Raw genomic sequence first — 25,425 nt, 5'->3', positions numbered from 1 at the left:
ACAGCTATATGTCTGCCATATTCTATTGATGATTTCAGGCAGCGATGGGGATTCTGGATGCTTCCAATTTGCTGCTATTGCCCATTTAGCCGCATTAAGTATATGGCCTATGAGCGCCATTGTATATTTGTTAACATCCGGTATAGGCCTATACAATAGTGAATGAGGGGCAGGGGGGGAGTTTTACTGAGGTGACTCTATCATTTAAATTGTGAATTTTCCGCCAGAATTCCACAAGTCTCGGACAGGACCACCAAACATGTTGGAATGAGCCTTCCTGCCCACATAGTCTCCAGCATTGACTAGAGGAGTCAGGATATATGGCTTTCAAGCGGGTTGGGACCAAATACCATCTATATAAGAGCTTATACGAGTTCTCTTTGGTACAGACACAGATAGAGCTCTTAGCGACTCGTGACCTGATCTTAGCCCATTCCTCTATCTCTAGCTCGATGCCAAGGTCTTCTTCCCACTTCAGCTCGTAACGATCTTTGGCAGGTTAACGAAATGCCACCATGATACTGTAAAAAGTAGAGATTAAACCAGTAGGAAGGGATTTACGTCTGCAAAAAGTTTCTAAAGGTGTACGTTGGTATATAAGCTTAAGCGTTGGGATCGATTTGATATAGGTGTCTCAATTGAAGGTATTGATATAAACGGTCATGGGGAATGCCATATCGTTGTTGTAAGTCAGCAAATTCGGGGAATATCCGCATGGGCGCTATGTCTGTAATAAATCTTAGACCTTGTCGGGTTCAGTGGTGAAAAGAGGAGTGTTGTTGCCCTGGTGGAAAAGCTGGATTGTTCCACAGTGGAAACATAGCTTCCGAGTTTTTTATTAGCTGAAACGTGCGGGTACTGTAGTCCCACATTTGGAGGGAGAAACGGGTGGTGGATAAGAGTAACGGGAGTGGTGGTCTGTTTGATTAATATCCAAAGTAGTGTATAGGGCGAGAGTAGTCGCAAAAAGGTAGCCTCAATGTCTACCCAGAGCCTAGTGGAAGATGGAGAGTGAAATAAGACTAGCTGGGTCAAGTGTGCAGCATTATAGTATTTGGAGATGTTTGGGAGGCCTACTCCTTCTGAATTTCGTCGGAAGAGCGTGCAGGCCCTTACTCGGGGTCGCTTGCCTGCCCAAACAAATCTAGTAATTTGATTCTGGAGGGTCTGTAGCGCAAGAGAGGGTACTCGAACAGGTAGGGTTTGAAACAAATAAAGAATTCGTGGCAAGGGGTTCATTTTTACCGCCGCCATGCGGCCGAGCCAAGAGATATATAGTTTATCCCATTTTTCAAGATCACGCTTGAGTGAGTCTAAAAGCCTGGGGAAGTTAGCTGCATATATCTGATTATAATGGGTTGTTAAACTTAAATACCTGGGAATTTACTTATCTTGTTGCCATCGGAAATTTGTTTGGTTCTTCAGGGTATCTAATAGGTGGGGAGGTAGATTAAGAGGGAGAATTTCTGATTTGTCCATGTTGATCTTGAAGTTAGACACTGCGCCATACTCATCGAGTTCTTTTTGAAGGGATGGGATGGAGGCAAGGGGATTGGTAACTGTAAGAAGAATATCATCTGCGTACATAGATATCTTATAATCAGTCGTCCCCATTTGGATTCCAGAAATTGTCAGGTTCCTGCGTATACGCGACGCCAGTGGTTCCATTGTGAGAGCGAACAGCAAGGGGGAGAGTGGGCAGCCCTGTCGAGTGCCATTTGTAATGTGAAACGGAGACGATGCGGCGCCATTGGCTATAACCGTAGCTGAGGGATTGTGATAGAGGGACGCTAGTCCGCATAGGAAACGGCCCCTGAACCCCATTGCGCCCAAGGTGGCTCTCATGAAGGGCCATGAGACCCTGTCGAACGCCTTTTCTGCATCGAGAGACACCACCAGAGCAGGGACCCGGGCCCGGTTTGCTATTTCAGTTAGATCAATGGCCCTTCTAGTATTGTTGGCTCCTTGTCGACTAGGGATAAAACCCACCTGATCTGGGTGGACCAGGGCGGGAATCACTCTGGCTAGTCTGTTTGCTAGTAGTTTGGCGAATAGCTTTAGGTCCACATTTAATAGCGAAATTGGTCGATAACTTTCACAGCGACTAGGGTCGCGTCCCTCTTTAGCTATAACAATAACGTCTGCTCTGGTGGTGTCCCTCTCAAAGTGCCCACCATTCAAAATTGTTTCAAAAAGCGAGAGAAGCATAGGTGCCAGATCAGAGACAAATTTTTTATAATAGATTGCCGTGAGGCCATCTGGGCCTGGAGCTGCCGAGTTTCTTAGGGTCTTAATGGTTGTTTTGATCTCTTTTATTGTGATGTCGGCGTTTAGAATTAAGAGTTCTGCTGCAGTGAGGCTTGGGAGGGAGCAAGTCTGAAGAAAGTCTGGTATCTGGGTATGAAGAATATCTGGGGAGTCTGTTGCCAGGGGGAGATTATATAGCAAAGTGTAGTAGGCGCTGAATCTATCGGCTATAGATTGTGGGTCGTAGAGCGATTGCTGTGCTTGATCCTTAATGGATATTATGCGGTTACGGGTCCGTTTGTTTGGAAGCCTACGAGCGAGCAATGTATAAGCTTTATCCCCTTTTTCGTAGTGTCGCTGTTGGAGCCATTGAAGAGTCTTAGCCGCTTTTGAAGCTAATAGTTTACCTAGTTGTCCTCGCAGAGCCAGAAGTTTTAAATAAGTTTTACGTTTGTGATATGTTTGGTGCTGTCTGGTTAGGGTTTGGATTTGGGCTTCTAGGTCAGTAACTGCTTTTTGATGTAGTTTTTTCTCGTGAGATGCTAAACTGATCAAGCGTCCTCTGATGGTCGCTTTATGAGCTTCCCATCTTACAGTAGAAGTAGTATCTTCTTGGGCATTGTCTGTTTGAAAGTCAAGAATAGCTTGTCGTATCGTATTAACATTGTCTTTTTTCAGAAATAGATGGTCATTTAGTCTCCATCGATAACATGGTGCAAAGGGTGGCAAAACGTCAAGTCGCACTAACACAGCTGAGTGGTCAGACCAGGGAACTGATGCAGTAGTAGCCGATTTCAGGGATCGCGTCGTAAGAGCATCTACAAATACCATATCAAATCTAGAGTAAGTTCCATGTGGTACCGAATAATGTGTATACGTTCTGTCATTGGAGTTAGCTTGCGTGATCAAGGATTGTAGTTTAAGGCTTTCACATGCTATTTGACTACCTCGTAATGTTGGAGGTGAACGGTCTAATCGAATGTTTAAGATGGTATTAAAGTCACCCCCTATTATTATCCTTCCAGTCCCAATTCGTGAAAGTCTGGAGAAAAACTGAGAAAAAAAGGTGTTTTGTGATGTGTTGGGAGCATATAGTGTAGCTAAAGTAATTGCTGTGCAGAAGAGAGAACCTGTTGGAATAACATATCGTCCTTGGGGGTCTGTATAGGATGTATCGATTGTTAAAGGAAGAGTATGGTGGAGTAGGATAGCTGTACTCTTGACTTTTTGGGAAGATGGGGAATAATAAACCTGGGGGTAGTGTTTGCATTGTAGATTTGGGTGTATATGTTGGAAATGCGTTTCTTGCAACATTACAATCTGAGGAGAATGACGTTTCAAGTACTGGAACAAAATAGTGCGTTTTTGTGGCGTATTAAGACCATTAGCATTTATAGTTAGAACCGAGAGGGTCATGGTTGATACCAGTAGAATTTATGCCAAGATAATTTTGGGTAGCCTGAAAGGAGCAGCTCGATGCCAGGCCAAGGTGCAAAGGATAGGGAGGGGAAAAAAGGGGTTAGTAGGGGGATGAAAGTAAAGTGAGAGGAGAGAAGACAGCTTGACTGGCAAGTCATGTCTTCCAAAAATCGAGACCAGTACATCCTGTGTACTTGGGGAGTGTGGGGGGTGGTTGTGTAGCCGTGGGTACACTTACTCGGGGAGAAGGGGGAATCCTAGTCGTTGCAAATGTGCAAGGAAAAATATACATGCATGCAACTTATAAACCACACTGTCTAATTCTTATGTACAACTATGATTTAATGTATTTTCTTTATACACTGAAAAATACACATTTTCCTTTTACTCTCTGTTAAAATCCGCTGCAAGTCAATATACAGGTAGTGGACAAGAAAACGAGAACACCTGGTTAGATAAGTAACATCAAACATATTTTTAAAGAGAGGGCTTCCACACAGGTGTGGCTCATACTTTAACTAAGGATATAACATCCCAACATTATTTTGGTCATGTATGAAAATGTTGGACTGCCCTATAGTTATGGCTTCAGGTGGAGACTTATGTGACTTTGAAAGAGAAGTGATTGTTGGGGGGTCTTTGCCGAAACCTTCATGTCCAAGGAAGCTTAACTTACTGTTTACAAGCAATGATGTATAAACTAATTCAGTATAGATCTCCAAGGGGAAAGACATCAGCAGCAAAGGGGTATCGGTGGCCGGAAAGGCATACTCTACGACCATTATATCTTTGCAAGACAAATCAGCCGAGCAACTGCAGATCAATTGATTGCAAATTTTATTCTAGGGTAAGTGCAAGGAGTGGACTGGGCTGGGGGGCAGGATCCATCCACATTACCCCCTATTGAACATTTTGGGCCACCATCTTTCTGGCCTTGTAGTACTTGATGAGCCCTTTGCAGCCATTTTATTCACATACACAGCATTGGTCCTAGCGTACAGGAATCTCACTGGGCCAACTTTGTGGTTGTGACTGACACAGCTTTGGTCTTACAGGGCTCCTGTAGGCTAAGGGAGCATTTAAGGACCAAGGCTGTGTCAGTGAAAGATGTGGCTGCATAGGGCGCACATAGACTGCCTGCAGTCTCGGCAGGTTGCCTACTCCAGTGTATCTTCAACTTGGTTTATCAAAGGTCAGTGGAGTTCCTTAACTCAGTGTAGCAGCAATGGGAATTAATATAAATGTTTTATTTCGAATGTGATACTTAAATGTAGATCTGACTCCCCTTTGAATGTGTTATGCATTCCATCTTAACATGAACATGGAGTACCGCCTTAATGCTTGATACATAAGCTCTAAAAACAGGGGTTCTTGCTGGAAGTAACCTTATTAATATATAGGGCAAGTTGAAAATAAGCTCTTTTGCTGAGGAAAAACATCCATTTTCTCCAGTAAAAGTAGCCACTTGTTAAATCAGCACCTCTGTTGTATACCAAAAATCACCATTTACAGATGGGGCGCTGCTCATGGACCTGGGCAACAAAACTACTGTTTGGATTCCACAGCATACAATTTAATAGTTTGATCTATAGTCTGCTCATAACACCTGCAATGCACATTTTCATGGTTAATGGTGCCAAGAGCACTGGCAATTGTACTACAGTCAGTATGGGGGAGGTGATATGGTCAGATGAATCCTACTTCACTGTGATCTCGTCAAATGAATGAGTGCACATGTGCAACTGACCTTAAGTACTGTGTAGCTTCATATGTTTGTTTAAATCCGTGAAAGGTTCTGGTGTGGTTTGGGTGCAGTCATTCTTTTGAAAGTCAAGGCCAGTGCTATGATCTACTTAATAGTACTGAGTGATCGTTTTCATCCCATGTTGTGGCATTTCCTTTCTGACAGGAGTGATTTCTTCCTGGATGATGGCCCCATCCACAGAGCATGTTTCGGTTGTCCACTCGTGTGTGCATGATACTGATATCTAATGTCATTGCAATCGCCTGTCACCAGTTCTAAACCAAATTGAACATTAAAGGGGATATTATGATTTGAAGCTTGAGACATTGTTTTGTACCACCCTTAACTGGGAATGAATTGAGTACCTTTCTCGTGAAAGCCGGGTGCTGCATCCCTTCTGCACAATTCCAGATATTTGTAGACTTCATGCCACTGCACATACAGCATAATGGGATTTTATCTTGGTGGTTACACTTTGTCTAGTTCCTGTACATAGTAACCCAGCTGAATAGACCATGACATGCTGTACTTGTAGAAGTGTCATATCTGCTCCTCACAGTGGCAGTAAATACCATAACCTACCATAGTGTCTTACTTGAATATTGTTTTACAGACAGTTTGTTAAAAGCAATGTTAGCATCAATTGTTTTTCTTCATGCAATGGTGCCTAGTACATGGTATACAAATGACAGGTAAAGTTTTATATTTGCTTTGTTCTAGCTATGATCAAACCTAGTGGTTTGTGTTTGCACTGGTTCTAAAAGACTTCTGGACCTGCCCGTACGTTTGATTACATTATATTGCTCCATGCACTTAGTCCATTGAGCTGAGAACATCATTTCATATGATTACGCTTGTCAGGATGGCCGTGGAAGAAGATAATTAACTCTGTGGTCTAATCTGTGAAAGCCACCTTGGTGACGCCTTTTTATAGAAGCTAGGACAGTTCCTGTAACACAAATATGCGTATACATTTCAGTTTGTATTGGCCAAATACAAAAGCTGAGAAAGAAGGTTTACTTTTACATATAATAAAGTGTGCATGGTTTTTGAAGGAGTCATCCTTTGTTTTTTTTTATCCATGTATCTGCTGTCTGTAAACAAAAAAAATAGAAAACAAAAACCTGTGTATGCCCACAGTATGTATTTTTTTTTTGATGAATGGGTAGTGTTAAATACAACCGAGCACATGCAAAAATCCTCATATGTACATCCTTTTAAAATACCTCTTTTTATAGGGGGAATTCAATTCTGCCGCGAAATCGATTACCATGAATATGGTTATTTTAGCCCTGATTTCTGTGGCTGCGAGCAAACAGTGTTAAAGAATATTGCATTAACGGTAATAATGTGCACTATTACCGTAATATCGGTAATAGTGCGCAGGCCGCGTTACTTTCGGCAGTAACGCGGCCAATTTAATTCCCCCATAGAATTGCATGGATGTGTTTGGTGTTTTTTGGTTTTTTTTAATCCTAAATTCTGTAGTATCTCCCACCACAGTAATAATAAAAGGATCTCAATATTTAGTCCTCTTAATGGAATGTGCTAGGGAATGTGGTTCTGTTTTGAAATTACCCCACAATTTTGGTGGCTGTAGCTTTTTAATGTACAGTCTTTTGAAGGAGCTGGTCATTTCCCAACCGGATCACGAAGTACAGGTAGTGGTCATGTTTTCTTGTCTGACTTGCGTGGAAAACCAAAGTTTTAAAATGTTACGAAAATATAGAATCCATCACTTACAGTGACTTAGTGGTGCTGTGTGGTGGTCTGTATAGTACATATTGGACAGAATCTTTTTTTTTTTTTTTTTTTTTTTTTTTATGAACTACGGAACGTACATATTTTGTTAATGGTTTTTCTTTTTATGGTGTGTGCTTTTGTTAAAATGCCATTTGCAATATTTATAAATGGCTAATATTCTAATTGTATTTGATATTCAGAAACCTGTACATATTTCAATTTCCTTATATGAGTTGCAGTTGATTTCTATCTAGTGTGTCTGCATTTGACATTGATGCTTTAGGTCACAGTCTCTCTATTATTAGCTACATTATCCTTTAATCAGTTCAACAACTTCATCTAAAATGTGTTCCAGCATAGATGTTAATTAACAATAGCAGCAAGGTTATATGGTGGTACCAGTTGCTGAGTGGTACAATTTGAGGTCTGCCTAAATTTTTTTTATGCTCTTATTTATTTTGCCTCCAGGGAGCAGTTTCAATGAGCCTCGAGGTGTTTCGGAGCAAAATATCTGCAATTGCGATAGAGAAATCTCTGCTCATTTTTGTAAAAGTGACTGAATATTGTAAAGGTTCCGCAGAGACACCTGGTGCGAGGTTCCTGCAGAACTTCTTAGCTTATTGAAACTGCTCGAGGTTATAACTGCTGTAACTACACAATCTATAAGCACTGGTAAAAAAATAAATAAAATGAAACGGATTATCTTTGTGTTCATTTGTATCTAGAAAATACATTCAGTTTTAAAAGAAGAGATGTCAGTTTTCCATAAGTTAATTATCTGCATTTTTAGCCACTTCTAAAATGTATTGAAATATGACCATAACAATTGATGATTATATCAGTGGTTCCAAAATTGATTGTTTGTTCTGACACACATGATGACTCAAATGGCATGATGCATTTTTGTGGTGACATGCAAAATGTTAAAATATTGTAATAGAACCATCAGACATATATGCATGTATGAAATCCAAGTAAAATCACAGCTGCATTTATTTAATTCATAATTCAGTTATAATACCCATAAAATCCTGCGGCATATTTTAAATTTAAATAGTTTCCTTTTACTATTTATCTTGTGACCTACCAAGTCTGGTGCCCTGGCACAGTTTAGTAGTCATGGGATTATATTTGGGCTGCATGCTGCAAGCCAGTCATGGGCAGCAGGCAGCCCTCCGAGCCTTCACCTGCTGCCCCTGGCTCCTTCCTGCTTTGTCAGATTTGTTTCATATAGCTTGTAACGCTTGTTTATCTGACATTAAAATGTCTGCTGATATGTTATTACAGATAGGTATCTTTTCCTTTCATTACATTTATTGTTTTAATGTATTAGATATTAAGGGTAATCTGTGGCCATTTTGAAGCTTAGAGAGTGGGCCCTGAAGTGTCAGGTTTCCCATCACTTTCGTACTATGTCCAATTTAGGTTTTAAAGACCAAAAATTACCTTTTGACATTCAATACATGTTTATGTTAAACATTAGCTGAAATTAATAGGAATTCCTTAGAAATGTTTCTATATGTGGGACAAGGAACACCTGGTAATAAACACCAGGGGGTAAATGTATTAACCTCCGGATTCTTCAACTCCTGCGAGTTCGGTGTCTTCAGCGCTTAAATTTAAAGCGGCGCTGCCTTGTAATAAGATTGTATATCGTAGGCATGCAATGTGAGCAAACTTCATGTTAAAGCACATAAGGCTGTTTTGACTTGGCATAAAGTAACAATTTATTATCATTTTTGTGTGTGTGTGTATATGTATTACAGTGTAAAAAATCTGGATGAGTGTGAACAACCAATTGTAGGAAATTGTAAGTGTTTCTATAACATAATACAAACATTGAGTGGACATGCAATAATTATTAGACTATATCTGCTTTTCTGACAGGTTAAAAATAATGATTTTAAATACTATTGACCACAAATTTCTTTATTACTTTTCACTAGTCTTTAATTTATATATTTATATATTTTTACACATTTAGGTCTAAAAATTATTATTTTAATCAGGAATCAATAAAAAAAGTTTAGAAAGACTGAAAATCAGTGAATTAGAGTTACCTCTCTGTGAAATATTCTGTATATAACGTTAATGAAAAGACAGCACCTCATCTAATGTGATTAATGCAGATGACTCACTGCTTGATATGTTGATAGAGGAATTAGTCCTGTTCTGGTGCTGACAAAAACTTCCCTTGGAATACAATTTTCTGCTGTAAGCTGTTCAACTAAGCACTTACAGAGAATTATTTTTGATGAGATTTTATTTGTGTTATATTTTTACATTTAATTGATTCTTTGACTGTGTGCAGTTTTGCAGTGGCTGAATTGTACAGGCGTTTGTGTTTAGTGTGCTGCTAATACATGATATTCTTTCCTGCATTAAAAGCCTTTCATTACATTTACAGTGTTCAGTACTAGCTGGCATAACTATTTGGTAAGCTAAAAGTTTGCATGTTGTGTGTGTGTGTGTGTGTGTGTATATATATATTGGTATAATTTATGTTTTGGTATATAAGGTGGTGTATGCAATTTCTGAAGGTTGAACAGTATTTTCTATGTAGAATTTTTCTTATAGTAGTTAGTAGCATTCCTACTTATATTTTAAAAATCCATTTTTTTCAGTATATTTATAAAATGCTGTTTTCTGCTGCCGTAGGCAACTATGAAACATGTTGTGCCTGAAATATGAAAGCCTTCACTGCAAACAAAACAGTTTTGACCCTCTTTGTTCATGCTGAAATTTAAACATGCCATAAAAACACACTGCAAGCAAAAGTAAGAAAGCATATAATCCATGTATGTATGCATTTAGCTGCCTTTACAGAGGCATTTAATCTGCATTTAAAAAAAAAAAAAAAAAAAATGAAAAAAAAATTCTGGTAAAGAAAGGCTAAAACTTGTAAGAAAACTCATAAACAATTTAACTTCATTTAATTACATTTACAGCGGGCTTCCAGTGATATAGTGGTTAATAACACATTGCAGCACAGTTAAAACAAAAGCAAATATGCGCTGTCTGTCTTGGTATAATGATTTTTATTTTGACATCCACTTACATGTGGCTAACTTTTGTTAGAAATGTATGTTAAACACACAATTTTAATTGCTCTGTGTATGTAGCCTTGTTGTTTTTACTTGGGGATACACTGACATTTTATATATATATAGTGTCTTTTTGTGTGTCTGTATTTACAGCATTGTTGTTGTCCCTTCTAATGGCCCAATCCTGGATGGTGATAGCAACCACCACTGAGCTATATATATCTTATTGGTTTGTCATTTGAGGGTGTAACCAGGTAACTTCAAACAGTGGGCTTTTGGAGGCTGTGGCAAGAAAGACACAGTCTGTATTTAAAGTGCTTTAGCAGTAGAGATCTGTTCTGTGTAAATTATATAGAAGTGAATATCACTTCTAAATTTCTGCTTAACATGTCCTGCAGAAATTTCTCTGCTCTCTAGTAAGAGGCTTTTCATTTAAAAGTTGTGTGAGCGTTATATATGGCTAATTTTATTTTTAAAAATATATTTAAAACATGATTGCAATTGCAGAGAGGGGGACTAGGGATGGCTGTATAAAACCTTTTATTCCTGACCTATAATGGCTGTTGATTAATCTCTGCATGGATGTAGAAATTCCAGTGTAATAAACATCATCTTTCTAAAATTGCTCGGTTTCAGCTGGGAAGTAAATTGCAGTATTGTAATGTATACAAAACCGTTTAATTGGTTATTTTTGCATCAAAAGTTGAAAAATTTTAGTTTATTGTTTAGTTGCGGTTTCCTATAGTAGATCATTTCACAGAAATTCAGTGTTGTCAGCCTACTTTTTGTATTACAGCAGGTTTGAGTTTTTAATTGACTTCACCATTGCCTGTATATTGGGTAAACAGAATGGCCTCATCCCTCTATATTTATTCAAAGTGTGGAAATTGCATGTAGTCTTGCATCATGTCCCAGCACAAGGGAATTACGGGCAACGATTTTTGATAGAGGCACAGACATTTGCACATCATTCATTCACTGCAATTTTTAACTTGTGAAGGTCATCACAAAACCAGGGATTCTTTTTAAGTAGTTTTTTTCATCAGAGCGATGTCTGGTTACGCTCATCTCCTGGTACTACGGTACCAGAAGTTTGATTTTTTTTTTTTTTTTCCTGTGCATCTCTATGTTGTATGAAGATGCGTCATTGCTGTCTTCACGACCGTGACAGAGGCACTCCAAGGCACATTGCACGGAATTCCCCCCCTAATTGTCTTTGAAAAGTATTCTTATGTGAAAAAATTATTTTTTGCCATTTGACTCCAGGAGAACATTTCCTAGACTGCTTTAAAGTATTTCCCTTTTTTGTTTTGCGGTTTTCACCATTGCTAAAATGATTACATTTCTCACCTTGCTGATATAAAATTGCAGAATCTAAGGCATGTGAAAAAGTGGGTAGTACAGAGCTACCCTACGTACTGTTGCATATGGATTTTAGGGTTCTGCTTATGCCCTGCGGAGAATTGAGCACAAAAATGGAGCATAATCTTATTTATTTTTTTCTCTGCTAAAATCACTTTGGGTGATTGAAGTTTACTTAATAACTTTTATCAGATTATTGTTCATATGATATCCTGACAAACATTACAGTTTAGAAAACAATGTGTCAATGCAGTAGAACATTGTTTTAGTTTAAAAACGTATACATGTAAATTAAACGTGTATTGTAGACTGTTTTTACGAAGGCAAACTAGGAAAAAAACCTAGAGCATAAAATTCATTCACCAGTAGCTGTCCCAGAGGAACACATGACGAGGCTCCAGGGAACAGCTATACACATACATGAAAAGAAGTTGTTTTCCTGCAGGCAACCCTGTGATTTCACAGATTCCACCAGCATAAGCTTGGGTAAATGAGATTGCTGTGAAAACACTGTACAATTATATTCAAATAAAACAGTCTATTTCATAAGTGCTGCTATTTGATGTTAATAGCAGTAGCACTTTGCATATGTTTGAAGATCTTTAGTAAAATGTGGTGTTTTAGATGTTTAAGAATTGGCCACTTAAAAGTTCAGTCATCCACAGCTAATTTACACGGCACAGGATTATTCCAAGTGTATTTTATCAATGGTAGTGGTTTATGGAAAATCTGTGCGTCTGAGTGAATTGAGAAAATTTGCATCAGTGTAGATATTTGCATGAGTACAAATTCTCTCATCCATGTAATGTTTGTGTTGAAACACCTGTATTTACTACCAAATGTGAAAATGTTGAATATGATTTTAACAAATTGCTGTCTAGATAACCATTGTTCTGATGATTAGTCAAAAACATTACGTTGGGAATGTACATTGTATTTTGCAGACCACAGGTCACAGCAGATGCTCCAAACGTTTGCATATTACAATGTTTACAATTGTAAACTGCACTATACATTAACATACATAAATACTCCCACACATAGTATGATGCACACTGGTGTCCATGTCCTACATATGTTGCTCAATTTAAGCCTTTGTACCAGTAGTGAATCTAATCTGAAATGACATGGTGTTACATGGTCAGTTTCGACAGAGATGCTTACTAGGTGATTTTATAAAATAAAAAAAATTAGCAGTGATTTCTTAATAGAATCTAATACAGTTCACAAAGCTAAACATGCAGTCATCTTAGTTACTTTGGCATCGCTGGCTCTGCCCTGTGTATGAATCCACCAGTGCATTTATACAGAGCAAGTTTGCCAACCTGCCTGTTACTGTGTGGTGAGAAAAAAAAGTCCATTATTTTTTGTGTGCCTACATGGGACTATGAGTTACTTCTCTATTTGGGCGCCCTTTCTACCTCTAAGTTATGTATTTTATAGAAATAAATGATTGCCCAGCCCAGAACTGTAAATCAGACTCATCTCTTGGTGTATGACGATGCAAAGGGAAACAAATATTAAACCAGGATCATGGATATTAATTGTACCTCTGCCTGTTGCCCATTTATTTGTCGGTGTACAGTGTAGGCTGTAAAAACATGTCTATGCAATTGCAGAGAGAAGGGGACTACTAGTGCGATAATTAAATTCAAGCTCCATGGGTACTTCTCTGTAGATTTGTGCTAAGGGGACTAATTGACTCTGAATTCAGACCATTAGATGTGACCATAGTCTGGTAAGTATAAGTATATGTTAGCCTTAAAACTAGAATCTACCTTTTTAAACCCTATCAAAATAATTATAACAATTAGCTTGGTCAAGGTTGTCTAGTTCCATGCCAAATGTTTTATATTGTGACACCCCAGCTTACTTGACAACCTCATTAAACTGGAAACCATTTGAAGATTTGGCAGTTTCAAGTTAACTCCTTGGTTGCAGAAAGCTCAGATCCATAATCCATTTTATTGCGCACACAATGACCACATTAAGATCATGGTGCTCAGTAATCAAATCTGGAAATGACATGCTACATTTTAGGATCTGTCATATGCTGTAGATATGTCCCTTTTTTTTTTTTTTTTTTGTTTCCTTATGGTCTAATTGAATTGTTGGCTTATTCAGACATTCTAAAATGATGAAACTTGCCCATATAATTGATCACAAAAAGATTAATTTCTCTCTCTTTCTGGCATAGCTGCTGCTAAATTGGAAGTACATAGGGGCCACTGCAGTGCTGCTGTAGGCTTCCTCTATGATCACTAAAGCCACGGTGGGGGGTGGAAGGGCGTATTGAGGCTGGAGCTCACCATTTACGTGCTGTGTGCAGAGTTTCTCTCTGTGTGTCTATTATGTACTAGAAAAGTAAATTTAAATATTTTGTGTAAGTCAAGAATTTACGAATTGTTAGCAATTTACAAACGTTTGTAATGGCTTAAAGCGTATCCTGTACAACAGTGATGGGCAACTTGAAACACATTGGGAGCCCTCTAACCTTCATAAAGGCCGCACATAACCCTTAACCTCAGTAATGAATTAAAATAATACATTTAATCAAAGAAAGAGACCCTTCTCTGCAATATCATATTAGCAGGCATTTAAAATGAGTGTAACAAATAATAGCAAACAAATATGATAAAGCAGGAATGCGCTGAGGGCTGCAGGTGGATGCATGCGGCCCATCTCTGCCTTACAATGTTTAACCAATCTTTGTTTCTATGTTTCACATCAGCGTGTCATGAAGGATCAGGGTAGATTCAGCAACATCCCATTAACATTATTTTTATATTCCGCAGAAATCTCTGGTCTGCTTGTGAGGCCTATACAGTTTTGTACTATAGTCCATACTTTTTCAGAATGTGTAAAATGCTATAGAATATTGTTACTTTATTATAGTTAATTGATGAAACGATACTACTACTTGAGCTGCACTGTGCAGGTGCTTAAACACACATCAGTATGTTCAGGGACATCTATGAAAATTAGTCCAAAGGGAAAAAGGTGGTGTTACCCATAGCAGTCAGTATGAATCTGTTTTTTTTTTTAGTATTTTATAGTTCATTAAGAAAATGGCCCATCATATGATTGTTATTGGTAACACAATATTTTTCCTGTGGCTTAATTTGCATATATTCCCTCCCTTATGGTGCTACTGACTGGACATGTGGCAGTACTCCCAATACTTTATCTGTGACCATCTCTATTTGTGTAGTTTCAGCTTTTCTGAAGCTTGTAGACACTAGTTATGGTGCAACATGATGCTTACACTATGACATTCATAGGCACCTGGAGACCAAGTAAGAGTCACATGCAGCCCTTTCCAGGTTTATGCCCCTCCTCTGACTGCTATTGAATAATACAGAACTTCATGTGATTGGAGCATACGATTCTGCATCACATGACCGCACAGTGTCGGAGGAAGAAGCCGGAGTGTGGATCAGACTTGGAGGAGCGAGTAAGATGTCTCCTTCCTCTGCGGGAAATACTGTCATTCAGCACTTTTAGGGCAGGGTAGTAATTTACCATTAGTGGCACTAAGTTGTTAGGGGTTAACAACTAATCATCCCAGAGTGGTGGGTGGGGTGTGTGGAGGGGATTGAGAGAGATGCAAAACGAGTGGGATCTGAGGGCATGTGGGGACAGTGGCAAGTTTGGGTCAGAGGGCATGTGAAGGTGCAGCGTGATGTGCAGAGGGAGCCTAGTAATAGGAAGGAGGTGTGTGTGTGTGTGTGTGTGTGTGTGTGGTTAAGTGTATGGTTCTAACTTATTATTGAAGTAATGTGCTGCCCTATTGAAGGTTGTCACTGCTATATGATGAAGTGACAGGTTCTCTGGCATGTGGTAAACTCCCTGTACAGTTTACCTCTTCTAGGAAAATAAACACTACCAATAAAATGGCCGTGTGTTTGTGGGTCTTCACATGCTCTTGTGTTATATGCTTATAGGTGTGTAAATGATTCGAGGACTAGTCCTTTTTTGGTTCCTCCACTATAGTCTCCTGAAGATTTAGGTTTATTATTATTAATGTTGCATCAATCACGTGTTGTTTTTCTAGTTGCTTCCTCTTAGCACATTGATGCAGCACTAGATCCTATATGAATGGTGTTCTATCATTGCAAAATAGATTCATTAATTTTGCGGAGACCCATAATTGCAGCGGATTGAAGCCACATGCGGTTTTATAGTCTCATAAAAATGATTCATATGCTAAAAACACATCTAGAACTTTTTTCCCTTTGTTTTTTGTTTTAGTCTTTCCATAGAAAAATGACAGCGCGATTTCAGGTTTTTTCTTTTTTTTCTTTTTATTGTGAAATGTCCAAAGGTAATTCTGAAAGTGTTTTTTATTGACCTTTTGAAGTCAAATCAATAAAACGTACCCAGTCTCCTAAATAACATTTGGCCTGAACCTATTTGTACATGTTTTCATTATGGCTTCTCACCCCTTGACAGTCTCTGCTGGCCTGTATATAAATATGATGGATGTTGTGTAGCTGGGAGGAGGTGGCAGCCGCCAGTGTTACTCTCCGCTGGGCTGTAGATAGTGAAATATCCTGCTGTTATGAGGGCTTCTGTGGGGCGTAACGCCGTACCTTAGAGCTTTGTTACTGTAATCTGGAACGGCAGGACACGAGGGATAAAACTGAAGAAAGACTAGAAAACACCACAATTCCTCCAGCTCCTCTTTTTATGAAGTTGAGAAGAGCTCTGTGAATACTCAAATATACACATGTAAGCTGCAATTACAGACTGCTTAACAATTGCCTTGATGTATGCTTGTTTGTTCAGCTTTACCTGCCTAGAGTCAGTTTAACCCTCACTTTGACAAAACGTAGCCAGCAATTGTTTTATTTGCTGAATGGCTCTTTCTGTGTCACAAGCTTATTTAAGTTTCTTTTTTTTTTAATAATTAGATCTGGCTGTTGTCTAATGAAAACATTAAATAAATCAGAAAAAAAATGGGCTCATTTTTCTGCCATTTGTGCTAGAGGTATTTTTTTTTTATTTTTTGTTTAGTGTTTTAAGTCTGCAAAATATGTTCTAAACTGGAAAATGTGGCCTTCATGGACTTGTGTGCAATGAGTGATTGGGTGTTTTACTAGCATGTTCACTGTACAGTTCACGTTCATTTAGTCTAGCTCTTTTAATATGTGATTACGTTGGAGTCTGTTGCAGTAATTTAAGCAGTTAAAAATGATTTGCATTGTAAATGGCAATTTGATGACTCGAGCAATCCATTTGTTGCTTTCTCTTTATTTCAATAAACATTAGATAAACTGACGCAACATACCAGGTTAATAAGCAGCTGCAGGCTGCTAATGTGGCCAGCACTGACTTGCAAGTAACAGTTCGATAAGCAAACTCTCTGCATAATAATTGCCCTCCCCTAGGAATATGGCTTTGTTCTCAGTCCTCAGATACCTCCTAGTGTATATATATTTTTCAAAATGGTGGCACATATCACAGTGCGTACCATGATGTACCTTTGCTGATCTTTGTTCCGTCATTCTTGGGCAGTACGGCCTAAGTCTAGATGATTGGCTTTTAGGTTGAGTACACCCTACAGAAAATTTCTCCTGATGCGACCAACATCTTTAATGATTTTACCAATGTCGGGGGGAGGGGAAAAGTCCTGCTTACCATGCCGATTCATGTGTACATACTATACACGTTTTACCTTCAGATCTGTGCTCTCCATCTGTCATAACCATCAGCTGAAAAGATCATAGAGATCTATAGACACTGCCGGTCACGAGTGCATACACACTGCAGAATTGGAATAACATCGTTCCATCGTTGAACTAGATTTTTAGTTGTTTAAAAATCAGATGAAATGATACAATGTGCTTTGGAATGATAATCATTCATCGTTGCAGCATACACACTATTGCGATATCGGGCTAAACAGTGGTTTATTGTGTGATTGGCTTTGTCTGGAAACTCTGTAGTGTGTACCCAGCCTTAGACTCCTAGTTTCAAGTATTTGCTCTGAATAAACTCGCTGATTCATCCACAACAGCATGGAATTCGATTTGACTAAAAGTAGTAAAACCCATAAGAAAATGTAATTTTTCGCGTTTCGTTGCCCTCTAATATGTAATGCATCTTCAGGTTGAAAGTTATTGTAAAACACGAACAATTCCGGTTTGCTATTTTCTTTTAGAATGTCAAATGTTCTCAAGCCCTCTCCCCCCGTACTGGTTGGAGAATTACTGTTGCACACAACTTCATCATTATATTCTTTGACTAATGTGATGTAAAATTATTGCTCCTCCTCCACTTCTCACAAGTCACAAAAGTGTAGATAAGAAATGTCGGACAGGGACCTCTCATGTAGTTTTAACAAGCAGGTGCCTACACACAGTGGGAGTAGCCTTTTTGTGAAAATGCTGCCTATAGAATTGTTTTGCATAAGTGATGTCACTGGTTCCGAATGAACTCCTTCCTTGCACAACACGCTGACCTCTCATTGTGGATGAGTGTTAAATGTTCTGTGTTGGGTCACTTTCAACCCTTTTGATTTTTAACCTCTTTTTAATTTGCAGGCTGTTCAACCTTCGGATGAAGAGGGATACTTCTCTATTTTCTCCCGATTTCAAGCTAGAAATGGGAGGAGAAACTGTAGATTATGATACCTCTCACATATACACTGGACAGATCTTTGGTAAGTAATATTTAAAAATGAATACTGTTTGTCACTGACTATTTTATGTGTCCAATTCATGTTACCTTAATGTTTGTACCTAATTCCTGTACCCTGATTTATTATAATATTTACATCTGTAAACCAAAATACAGTTGTGTAAATATAAATAAAAAAAAAATCTAAAAATTAAAAAGTATATATTTTGCTGAGGTTAAGTTACCCACAGGGTACAGTCTTGGTATACAGTATATTATGCTCCTCTGTTTCAGCCTTTGTGATTTTAACGGTTTTTAACAGCTATCATGACTTGGTCTCTCCAGTAGAGTTTGACGCTGTAAATATACTATGCTATGGACGTGTACTAATCCAACACTGATAGATGATCAATGTTTAATAGATGTAAAACCTTTTGTAAAACGGTTTGGGTCTATTTTTAAATACCAAGGTGGATTTATCTTTTAGTGTAACTATTTTATGTAGGTAGTTTTAATGCTTAAACTCCATATTTATATGACTCATGTAGGTGCACTAAGCGTCCATGTAAATCTAGCCTTGGGTAATGTTTAAATATAAATATTTTTGTTGATCATCTGAAATAGCTATTTTGGGACAAAGTTCAATTTCCTATATTGCCATTGCCAAGCCACATTACCTGCTGAACCGCCATAAATGTAACCAGTTCATAACACATTGTGCAAAACCTAGCATTAAACACTTAATGAACTTCTAGCTCTTTTTTAATTCCAAATAATATATAATAACTTTGACCTATACTTTCTGACACAACAGAACGATACACAAGCGTTCAAAGACTTGCCACTTTCACCTAATATGGCTTGTGCTCTATAATGCTTAATTTACACTGTTTTGTTTTAATAGGAGAACAAGGGACCATGAGTCATGGATCTGTACTGAATGGAAGATTTGAAGGATTCATTAAAACTCCTCAAGGCACTTTTTACGTGGAGCCGTCGGAAAGATATTTTAAGGGTAGAGCTGTTCCATTTCATTCCGTCATGTATCATGAGGATGATATCAGTAAGTTTGGGCAGCAATCATTTGGTTAATGTATCTTTTGTTTTTGTATTTTGCATGAACACAACTTCTTAATATCTTTTTTTATATCTTTTACTGTGTTTTTTACTGTATAAAAACACTTTCCCCGAACGTGCTCAGTAACATTTTCCTGTGCATCAGGACTCTGCAAGGAAGCAGATTCCGCTGCTAGTCACTCACCTACTCCCACCAGTTTCATATTGCATCTTTCACCGAAGCTTTATGACTAAGAGCTTGTGAAATCCACAAAGTATACTCATGAACACATTGTAAGTATATTGTTTGTTAGGAGAACCTGAGGTTAAAAAAGTGCCATGGAGGAGGGGCAAGATGGGACAAATTGCTGCCAAGTCTTACTCCCGTTCAGAGCTTCTTAAAAACATAGATCACAATACAGTCTGGTTAGTTTGGTAGGCTTTGTAGCTTTTTAATTATAGCAAAATTTTAATTATTGCATATATACTTGTTAAAGCATGTGGTAAGCAATAGTATGAATTTAGTTCCTTACGACGTGCTCTGCATTTCACCATGTAGACAGCTGAAAAACATAACTAATAGCACTTGAGAGAATTCTGTTGCCTAATGATGGCAATGCAAAAAAGGAACAGGTTTACATAAAGCAAATGATAAATAACTATAGAAGTATGGTTTTTGGTTTTTTTTTCTTTTCTTTTTAACAAATATGGATCATGTAGTTTTTAAACAAAAAAACAAAACATAGAGCCTGAAAATCATATTACTGGGATACATTCTGTTTGACTACCCATTGTTTGGATGTAGTTCCCAACAGTTAATTTTGGACATTGTAAGTGTTTTTTAGTGTACTGGAAAACATGTCCAACATACTGGTTTACATGAATTTTTGTTGAAAATGTGGCTTTTTATCTCCGTGACAGACCTGTCCTTCATGATACAAATGTACAATGATCCAAACTTGAGGAATTTTATGTAGCGGATAGGAGTACACTGAGGTTAGAATATCAACTTTTATTGTATATGTAAGGCATAGGACAAGAAGTAAGAGTATGTAAACATTAGTCTGTATTCAAATGGAAAGGAAGTGCTAGAAGTAATTTTAGCTATGGGATAATCTACAGCTCTCAAAACTATGCTTCAGTCTGATGGAGGAGTGCGGTTTTTCTTTTGGCTTCAAAAACATTTTTTCAAGCAGCTAAAACTTGTAACCCAATTCTTCTTTTTTCCTTTTTCGCTTGTGCTGTTATAAATTATAACGTCCTCCACCCCTGCTTTTTACATCTGAGCCAATCATTAGTGAGTACTTCAGAGAATAGTGATCATTCATTTTTAAAATCCTCCTATAACCAAGTGTGCCTACCAACATTTTGGAACCCTTTTGGTTCTTATTCGGAAACCTTGTATTAAAGTCTGACATAATTCTTATAAAGTGCAGTGTACTGTAATGCTTGGAGGATTTGGGCTGGTGTTGTGAGATCACAGCAGGGAATCATGGCCTCGCAGATACAACCACCTGCTACTTACTTTTGACATTTTATATTTGCTATCAGCTGCACTTTACTCACATTATAGTGTATTCATTGGATTCCTAATTAGGAATCACTGTGGCGTCTGGAGAACCCATTGGTCCTGTCTGATGGTAGTTCAGGGGAGGTTACTGTGAGAACTGGGATGGAATTAAAGCTACCGTTTTCAGTGATTTCTTCCTTTCACTCAAGTTCTGGATTTTTAGTGGACATATAAAATAAAAGCATTAATTTGCAATACTAGCAGTGGGTTGCCTCTGGACAGTTTGCATTGACATAGTGGAAAGCAAAGAGCTCAGTCATTTCAGGTATTCTGGTATCACTTTGCAGTAAAGCCAATTAATACAGATGCGTGGGTGGCAAGTTTTTGTTCACTACATAATATTTACTCTATATTTTAATACAAAGTATAAATATGAAATATATGCCTCACAGGCTTAGTTTTGTAAGTTAATTATTCATTAATTAGAAAAGAAGCCTGTAAACATAAACTCACTCTATACATGTTTTCTTATTGTAACTCCTGTCTACCTTGGGTAGAACTGGGTCATAAACTTGTGTCTGCCTGAGGCAATACTGGCAGCCACACATTGCCACAGTCTGCTCCTAATGTTTTCACTTAGGTGCTCTTGGCTGCTTTCTAAACATTAGAAGCTTCTTCCCCAGAGTGCAGACTCTCCAGCACTTCTATAATCAGATGATTTATTCTATCAATGTATTCACAACAGAAATGTAATATAATCCCATAGTAGGCAACAATGTAAAACAATTTCCAAGGATGGATTGCTTCAGCAGATGAACCTAAAGCATCTACATGTAGTTTAGTATCAGTCACTACCCTTGGAGCATTACAATCCCTATTATAAGTTAACTGGACATTGTTCTAGCACAATTTCATTGTCTTGTGCTGCAAATGCTCTTCTTTTAATGTTTATATATTTTGAGTATTGCATCTAATATACAAAATAAGTTAAGTTATAAGAAAAGATATACTCTATATCGGTCATTACTAAAAAATAACATTAATATGGCCTGATCTTTAATACCTGGGACTGTTTCTGGAATTGGACAGTTTACAAGTTGTAAATTAAACATAATCATTTATTTATATAGCGCCACAAATTCTGCTGTGCAAAGAATATTTGTCATTCACCCTGGCCCATTGGAGCTTACTCTAACTCCCAGTACTTGTGTTTTCATGAGCTTTTAGGGGGAGCTTCAATTAGCTGGCAATTGTCTCTGCACCGTCCAAGACACCTTGCAGCGGTATCTACGGTAATTGCTGGCATAGCGTTTAGGAACAACAACTCAACAGTCGTTGACCCTCCTGTGTTATTTTATGTGGTCTTCTGCTTCATGGCTAAGGCGCATGGTGCGTAAAAGTCGCCAACAATCTGCTGATTCCATAGCTGAAGGGTTCCAAACGTCCATTGGCATTAATGTAAGCACAAACACTGCAGCGGGAGCTTAATGGAATGGGTTTCCATGGTTGAGCAACTGCATGCAAGCTTCACATCACCAAGACTGATGCCAAGCGTCGGATGGACTGGTGTAAAGCACACTGACACTGGACTGTGGAGCAGTGGAAACGTCTTCTGTGGAGGGATGAATCGCACTTCTCTGTTTGGCAGTCAGATAGGCGAGTCTGGGTTTGGTGGCTGACATTAGAATGATACGTGCCAACTGTGAAGTTTGGTGGAGGAGAGATAATGTATTGGGCTGTTTTTCAGGGTTTGGGCTAGGCCCCTCATCTCCAGTGAAGGGCAATCTTAATGCTTCAGCATACAAAGTCATTTTGACAATGCTATGCTTCCAACTTTGTGGTAACAGTTTGGGGAAGGCCCTTTTCTATTCCAACATGACTGTGCCCCAGTGCACAAAGCAAGAACTACAAAGACATGGTTTCATGAGTTCAGTGTGGAAGAGCTTGACTGGCCCACACAGAGCTCTGACCTCAATCCCTTTTGAACAGCTTTGGAAGGAAGACTGCGAGCCAGACCTTCTCGTCTAACATCAGTGCCTGACCTCTACAGAATTACTGGGCACAAATTCCCACAGAAACACTCCAACATCTTGTGGAAAGCCTTCCAAGAAGAGTGGAAGCTGTTATAGCTGCAGAGGGGGACCAACTTCATATTAAAGTATATGTATTTGAATACAATGTCATTACAGTCCCTGTTGGGGAAATGGACAAGTGTCAGATTACTTTTGTTCATATAGTGTATATAAACTAGATTTGTTCATATACAGTTAAAGGACCAAACAAATGTAATACATTTAAGTTCGATGTAAGTGTGACAATGTTTTACAAATAGATTGGTGCATGTTTTCTTTTCTTCATAATCTTGCGTTTTAACTGTAGTAATAACTCACGGCTCTAAAGTTCTAATGTCCAGTCCAAGCCAGATGTTCTGAAATAACTCTTGGAGCTCATGCCTTTCATACGAGTTTGTTTTGGGGTGGTTGTTCTAATAACTAAATGATATTCGCTCTATTTTGTCTCAGGGTGCGATACTCCTTTAATAGATGAACTACATGTATTTCTGTGGTGATATTGAATTCGGGGGTCTCAAATCAGGACTGACATCCCTAATGTCAGTGTCTTTATTTTAGAATCTAGTAACAGGTGGGTTGGGTAGTGGAAGTCATTGTGATTAACTCAGGAACTGAAGCATGTCTAATCCTAAAACGTTTAATGAGACTAAATGCAGGTGAGCCTTGGAATACCTCCTATATAGCTGGAATGATTTTAGATTAATTCAAGCTTTGTCATCGCTGCACTAAGTCTATTTTTCTGATTTAATAAGTGGGCAAAAGTGATGTAAATGCATCAATTTTATACTTACACCCTTTTTAACATTTTTGACTCGGATCTAAAATTCTGTTACAGACAGACACCCTCCACTGTAATAGATTGGACAATATGGAATAGCATAATGAATGTTTTTGCCATATTTGGCAGCGTTCTTCACCTCTGTAACCTTCCCAATAGATCTGGCATGAGAAGCCTTTGGAACCTCAGCTGATTCGGGGCTGCATCTACCATGCTTAGCCAACCAAAGTATGGAAATAGCTGGACCAGTCACACAGCTAAATTACCAATGGTTAACTATGCCTTGTATAGAATTTTAAATAAGTTAAGTCTCAACCATCTTTAGAACTGTTAAAGAGAAACGGTTTCCTCTTGAAGGCTCAGTCATACATTTTCCTACGGTAAGTTTACCAGAGGGAAGTTACGTTTGTGATAACAAAAATCTGTTCACTATCATTGTTTGATTTTGACAGCTGCAGTTTTCATGCAGTTTTAAAGCAGTTTGTCTGTGGCAAAAATATTGTGTGAAAAAGCTTATATGTGATTTATGCCTTATAACAGTGTTGGTTAACCTTCCAGCAATAAGCTGCTATATATTGGCTGGCAAAGCATGCTGGGACTTGTAGTTTCACAACACCTGGAGTGTCACAGTTTAGCCAACACTGCCTTATAACAAGTATTTTCACATCTATTGTGCTTTGTGGTGGTGACAAAGTACTAGCTGGGAGTACCGAATAAAACAGTGTTAGTCTTTTGTTAAATAGTCATGAATAAGAATCCAACAGGGCGTTACCATGCAATGAACTTTTACTTCATTGCAAATGTGAGTACCAGTTCTTTTCCCAAAAACTGAACACAGAATGCTTTATAAAATATATATATATATATATATATATATATATATATATATATAATTTTTTTTTAAACAAACATATTTTCACTATAATATCCTTTGTTATGTAACCATTGTTCCCAAACCTGTTAAAATATTAAGGGTGATCTCCAGTAATTTCAAGCCTGAAACTAAGAACTATGGGTGTCCTCTGAAGTGATCTTGCCGGCATCTGTGATATCTTCAGCAGTGTGTGGTTCCTGGGATAGGACTTCTACAGTTCAGAGGTTAAAAACCAATTAAAAAAATAACAAATGTTGATTGGAGTTCTAGAACTAGAGACAAAATGCAGTTAGAGATTCCCTCATGTTTCTCATTTTCTTAATTTTAATTCAGTTTGTATTTGTTTTAATTTGAAGTCCCGTTTCATGGTGCTTTTTCATATGCAGTTTGGTTAGTTTGATTTAAGTCTTCTGTATCTTACAGGGTGTGGCCTATGGTCATGCAAACCTGCTGCTTCAGTTCAATGTACTGGAATTCTCTTTTAAGATGTATGCTTTCATTGGAGTGTGATTATATGCGTCTGGAATCACAGCGTTTGGTTTTTTTTTTGGTTTTTTTTACTATTATATTAGTAGTATACACTTTAGCCTATAATATACATGTACGTTGCTGTGTAAAATTACTTTTATTACTTTATCACTTTTCTGTTTTTAAAAACAAAGCACACCACGCTTACCTTTAATGTTCTAGTCCCTATTAGACTTTATTATTTCTTTCAGATATTTGTATAGATAGGATTTTTAATAACCACAAATAGCATATGTTTTATGTTCTATCTCATTGGAAAGCCTGTTATTAAATAAACTGTGAGAAAACCCTGCAAGCTAATTGCTTTGTGGTCACCATCAATATGACAGTCTTTGAAAACCGTTGTGTGACCTAATGCTGGTTTATGTATGCTGCAACACGCAAAGGGTGGAGTGTGTGGAAGTCTGAGGGGAGGATCAGATGTTGC

General features: G+C 38.1%; 1 protein-coding gene across 1 annotated transcript in view; it reads left to right on the top strand.

Annotated features, from left to right (window-relative positions):
- The window catches only part of ADAM10 (ADAM metallopeptidase domain 10), a 119,191-nt gene that overhangs the window by 69,680 nt on the left and 24,086 nt on the right, over nucleotides 1–25,425 (top strand). Inside the window, exons 3-4 of the mRNA XM_075208065.1 lie at nucleotides 18,105–18,223; nucleotides 19,085–19,243. Of these exons, the coding sequence (XP_075064166.1) occupies nucleotides 18,105–18,223; nucleotides 19,085–19,243 (278 nt within the window). The remainder of the gene's footprint in view (nucleotides 1–18,104; nucleotides 18,224–19,084; nucleotides 19,244–25,425) is intronic.

The sequence above is a fragment of the Mixophyes fleayi genome, chromosome 4 (genome assembly GCF_038048845.1).
Source record: "Mixophyes fleayi isolate aMixFle1 chromosome 4, aMixFle1.hap1, whole genome shotgun sequence".
Lineage (NCBI taxonomy): Eukaryota > Metazoa > Chordata > Amphibia > Anura > Limnodynastidae > Mixophyes > Mixophyes fleayi.
Note: the sequence above shows the minus strand (reverse complement) of the source record. Positions and strands in the feature narration are given on the sequence as shown.